Raw genomic sequence first — 5,226 nt, 5'->3', positions numbered from 1 at the left:
TAAGTGCTATTTTTACAAAACTCCCACCAGGTTGGAGACATAGCTCAGCAGCAGGGCACTTGCCTAGCATGTGGAAGGTTCTGGATTTACTCCCCCAGTTTTTGAAAAAAAAGAGGGGGTGGAGAAACAAGAGAAAACAACCACATATGTTTCTGCTTGTATCTGCATGCCAAGTATGTTCTCAACAACGAGGAACTTCAACTTTAGTGGAGCCCTGATAAGGGCTCAGCAATTAAGAACACTTACTGCTCCTGCAGGGGACCGAGGTTTGATTCCCAGCACCCTCGTGGCAGCTTCCAACCATCCGAAACCCTCGTTTCAGGGGACGCCCTCTTCTGACCTACACAGACCCCTGCATGCACATGGACACATATAGTCACTCAGGTGCACACATGTAAAAAAATAAATAAGATGAAAAACATCGCTAAAATATAATTAAGTTAAAAAATATCAAAAACAGACTCTTCAGCTTGGGGAATCCTAGGCCTGGCATCAGGAAGGATTTTCTCCGGTAGGTTTCTGGCTCCCTGCTTTCTAATCTATTATTCCTTTGCAATCCCCTTACTTTTAGTGCCAGGTTCTATAGGACACATTGATGTCACAACAGCGGTGCCCCTGTCCTTAACGTCTTCATGCTGTGACCTGGGGTGAATGAACGCAGCAGCTTCAGAAGGACAGGAGCAGAAGTCCCTGCTCTCACGGGCACCTGGGACTCATACAGGGCTCTGCTTGCTAATCTAAACCAGCCGCACCCCAGCTCAGCTACTGCTTCATTGCATCCCCAAAGAGGCTGTTTTTCTATACAAAGCATCCAGAGGTACAACAGAGGAGCCTTGGGAAGATGAGACAAGAGACCCTCTCTAATCAAAGCTAAGAAATTTGGACAAAAATATACATTTATGATGTTTCACATTGCCTGGGACCCTTCCAGGAACCTTGACATTGAAGCCTTCCCAAACCCACAATGGCTGTGAGCAGCCTTAACCTAAAAGCATCTTACCTGAAAGTTTCATTAACTCTCCAATGTGACAACCAGGAGGCGGAGATGAATCTGAGAAGTCACTGGAGGCCATGAAAGTCTGCATGCCCCAAGAGGAGTACAAGAATACAGAGCTTGGCCAATCCAGAAAGAGGCAAGGCTATGGTTAAAGTGCAGGCAGACAGGGCCTGATGAGAAGGCTCCTGGGAAGATGGGCGGAGTCCGGTGATGGGCATGTGACTAACAGTTGAGGGCGGGGCTAAAGCTAGGGTAGCCTAAATGACAGATGAGAGGACTCTAAAGACCAAGGCCATGGACATAAAAACTGTGAATACAGACCTTTCAAAAGAGCCCTGCCCAGTGGATAATGAGCAGTGTATAAAGGTGAGTAGGTGTCTTTGTTAGGGATTCTATTTCTGTGACAAAATACCATGATCAAAAAGCAAGTTGGGGAGGAAAGGGTTTATTTAAATTATACTTCCAGATTCTAGGCCATCATTGGAGGAAGTCAGGACAGGAGCTCAAGCAGGGCAGGAACCTGGAGGCAGAAGCTGATGCAGAGGCCATGGAAGGATACTGCTTACTGGCTTGCTCCTCACAGTGTGTCAGCCTGCTTTCTTACAGAACTCAGGACTTCCAGGCCAGGGATGGGACCACCCACAATAGGCTGGGCCCTCCCTGATGGATCACTAACTGAAAAAATGCTTACAACTGGATCTCATGGAGACATTTCCTCTTTGATGTCTCTCGCTTGTGTCAATTTAACCAAACCAGCCGGTACTGTAGGGGCTGGAAATAAGAACTAGGGATCTAGAGACAAGAGGTCAGGACAGGCCAGGACAGGCCCCCCTTCTTCCCAAGGACAGAAGTGGGGATGGGAATGGAAAGGGTCCCATTGAACATCTCCACGTTTTTCCTCCACCCCACCCCCCAATCAGTTAGAGAAGACAGCCATAAAGATACAGTCATGGTGGCGTGGCAACATGGTCCGACGAATGCTACTGGATGCAGCACTTGGGGCGTGGGCCATCCAGTGCTGGTGGAGGTCAGTACAAACCAAGACAGTGGAGCAAAAACGGCGCTTGGCACTAAAACTCTACACCTGCCAGGAATGGGCGGTGGTGAAGGTGCAGGCATATGTCCGCATGTGGCAGGCCCGCAGACGATTCCTCCAGGCACGACAAGCAGCCTGCATTATCCAGACTCACTGGCGCTGGCATGCTAGCCAAAGCCAAGGTATGATCCACAGCCGCTATGAGGTCAAAGGCAGCCGGCTGGAGCTTGACATCGAAATCCTTATGACCTAGGGTGCTGGCGAAGCCAGGGGAGGCTGGATCTCCTTCCCAATAAAGACACTAACTGATCACAGACTCATCCTGTGGATACTGGACCCATAGAGAACTCAGCCCCTAACTTCAGAAAGGTTCTTTGGTGTGGTATAGTGTCCCTGTCCCCTGAGACTTATCCTAGGCCTCTTCTCCTAATGACATACTTAACCAATCTTGCGCAAAAGGGACTGCAGGTCTCAGGCCAGGTCTCCACGCCTCTAGCAGCTGGATCGGGGTCCCCCCACCATGGGAATACGTCCTAGGCTTTGCTCTTCTGCAGCTCGCGCCTAAACATCTCCATTCAGAGTCCAGCTCCAGAGAGACTGGCTGCAGCTGGGCCAACTGGGAAAACAGGGATTCCACAGCCAGAGCCACAGGGCCCTGGGGGCCAGCACAGGGCTTGGCAGGGAGCCAGCAGGGCAGCGCACCTCAGCAGAGGGGCAGCACACCTCAGCAGAGGGACAGCAGGACACACGCGTGTCCCGTGGGCTTGTGGGGGAGGCTGTCTTCCAGAGCCAGCCAGCCCCTGGGGAAGGCCAGAGCTGAGTGGAGAGGCAGCAGCTGTGCCTGCTGCCTCTGTCCCCTGGGGCTGAGCATCAAGGCTTCCCTCCCTCTGCTGGACACTCCCTGGGAAAAGCAGGCATGGCTTGGGAGTGCAGAGGAGCAGCTGGGGTGGATACACAAGCAGGGTCTGCCTGGAGGCCATGGCTCACAGCCTTCAGCTCCTCCTGTCCTCAGAAGGAGCTATGCTGCTCCCTCTTCAGACCGCCACCTCTGCTGGACCAGCCTCAGTGGCTGCTGACGACCTCAGCTTTGCTGGGCCTCTCACAGTCTTGGCTTCTCTCTCATTTCTGCTTTGTGTCTAAGCTTGAGGTACCTTGTCACCCAGAGCCCTCAGGAGTCTAAACTCCCAACATAAAAATTTGAGGTTACCTTTCTCTAGGATCTGTGGGTGGTGGACCCTGCACGGAGAGTAGGAGGAATGGCTAGTGAGTGTGCAAGAGGCAGGGGTCTTTATGGCATTGTTACTGGAGAAGGTTGTTTTCAACTCCAACTCCCCCCATATGTGTGCACACATGTGCATGCATGTGCGTGTGTGTGCTTACATGTGTGTTCTTATATGTATGCGTGCATGCTTGCATGTGTGCTATTGTATGTGTGCATGTATACATATGCATATATGTGCATATGTGTGTCCTTGCATGTGGTCTTGAATGTGTGCATGTGCGTGTGATAGCTTCCAGCATAGCAGGGGCAGAAGAGAGGGCTCAGAGTTCAGTCTGTTCCCATCACCTCCATTAGCTACAGACGGCAGTGATGGATCTGGGCATCAGACTTTCTGAGTGGATATTGTTTTTCCAAGAGACTCCTCTGCAAACTCCAGCTACAGCTCTCCTCCCACTTTGCATGGCCATGAGTGAGGTGGGATAGGTAAGGTATAAAGCCGAGCACAAGGGAACTTCTTCCGGTCTAGCCTTGGTGTTGCTGTCCCCACAGTGAGAAGTGTTTCAAACCTGGGCTGGCAAGGGTTGAAGACTGATCCTCCTCTGGAGAGAACATTGTCCTCTCCTGGGCCATTAAAAATGCCATGCAGTCAGAGACTCTCCTTTGCTGTGCTGATGTGGGACCTGGGCAACCGAGGGTCCAGTGTGTGGCCGCATCTGGGAACAGCTGGGTTAAATGCTTTCCACGGAGTGTGTGTAATCTGACTTGGAGATGGTCATAAGAGAATTCCAGTATGAGCCAAGCAGGCTCAGGGTCATCAAGGTTTCGAGCTCTCCAATGACCCAGGAGTGCAACGTGAAGTGAGGCTCGGGAGGGAGCCCACTTTGGGTCAAAAACATTTGGCATTAGAAAGACACAACCTTTCCTGGTCCCTGGGTGGTGGGTAAGATGAGCTTTGAAGGAGGGACATAGACAAGGTCTCTTGTCCTACCAGGTATGTAGCAGGAAGATGGAACCATACCAGTCCAGCAATGGAGACACAAGGGCTAGAAGAATGAAAGTCCAAGGTCTTGATTAGGCGCTTCTGTGTCCTTGCCAGTAGTCAGGGGTCCTGGGAAACCAAGGCTGGTCTGGATCTGTGGGGGTGTGCTGGAGAGCCCCAAGGCAGAGGAACTGGATAGGCAGAGCAGTAAGCAGAGAGGCTTCTCTGTGGAAGCGGATCTGTGGCCAGTGTGAGCTGTCACACAAGCCCCTTTCCTCAGTAGAGATGCAGTTATAGATAAACTTTGTTGTTGTTGTTGTTGTTGTTTTTGATTTTTTGACATGGGGTTTCTCCATATAGCCCTGCCTGCCCTGGAACTCTCCAGGCTGGCCTCGAACTCAGAAATCTGCCTGCCTCTGCCTCCCAAGGGCTGGGATTAAAGGCATGCGCCACCATGCCCGGCTTAGGACAAGCTTTTAAAGGCAGACCATATGAACTCCTTTTGTTTCTCACCATGCTGAGAACTGAACTGCTTAAAAACTTCCCTTGAGAATATAATATAAAACTCCCCTTGAGTACTGAAGTACTAGGTGAGGGAAGGGGCATGCTTACAACTTCAGAACAAGGGTCAGTCCAGGTGTGTTCGGGGAGGACCCGGGACTTCACTTATGCTCTGTCCCCTGGTGGCATTACCAGGAGATATGTGCCCCCCATATTGTCCTTCTATTAATAAGAGGAGATATTAACCCTCAGACTGGCTCAGACTACAAGATTCTTAAGCAAGTGTCCTGGACACTGGAGGCCCATCATGCAATGGCTCCCCAGATGGCATCTAGTTTCTTTGTCCCCAGAGTTTTACTCTATACACTCAAGTTCCTGGCCTGACATGTCACCAAATTTAGTTCTGATCCCATAGTTCCAAGGTTGCCATCTTTGTCTTAACCCCTGCCTTTCTGTGTTACACATTTAGCTGCTACCACGTCATTCCAGCC

The 5,226-nt window shown here is 50.9% G+C and overlaps 1 protein-coding gene across 1 annotated transcript; it reads left to right on the top strand.

Annotated features, from left to right (window-relative positions):
* Positions 1-1,291: 1,291 nt before the first annotated feature.
* Positions 1,292-2,286, top strand: Iqcf6 (IQ motif containing F6). Its single transcript, XM_052187432.1, has 2 exons — positions 1,292-1,363; positions 1,918-2,286. Exons 1-2 carry the CDS (start codon positions 1,292-1,294, stop codon positions 2,284-2,286), a joined length of 441 nt encoding a protein of 146 aa, XP_052043392.1.
* The last annotated feature ends 2,940 nt before the right edge of the window (positions 2,287-5,226 follow it).

The sequence above is a fragment of the Apodemus sylvaticus genome, chromosome 7 (assembly GCF_947179515.1).
Source record: "Apodemus sylvaticus chromosome 7, mApoSyl1.1, whole genome shotgun sequence".
Classification (NCBI taxonomy): Eukaryota; Metazoa; Chordata; class Mammalia; order Rodentia; family Muridae; genus Apodemus; species Apodemus sylvaticus.
The sequence above is the reverse complement of the archived record's forward strand: the minus strand, read 5'-3'. Positions and strand labels throughout refer to the sequence as shown.

What these genes read in the sequence shown, in the direction of transcription:
- Iqcf6 (XM_052187432.1), top strand. Translation starts at nt 1,292, where the DNA reads ATGGACATAAAAACTGTGAATACAGACCTTTCAAAAGAGCCCTGCCCA. An exon ending in ATAATGAGCAGTGTATAAAG is followed by an intron (nt 1,364 to 1,917) that starts GTGAGTAGGTGT and finishes CCCCCCAATCAG; the next exon opens with TTAGAGAAGACAGCCATAAA.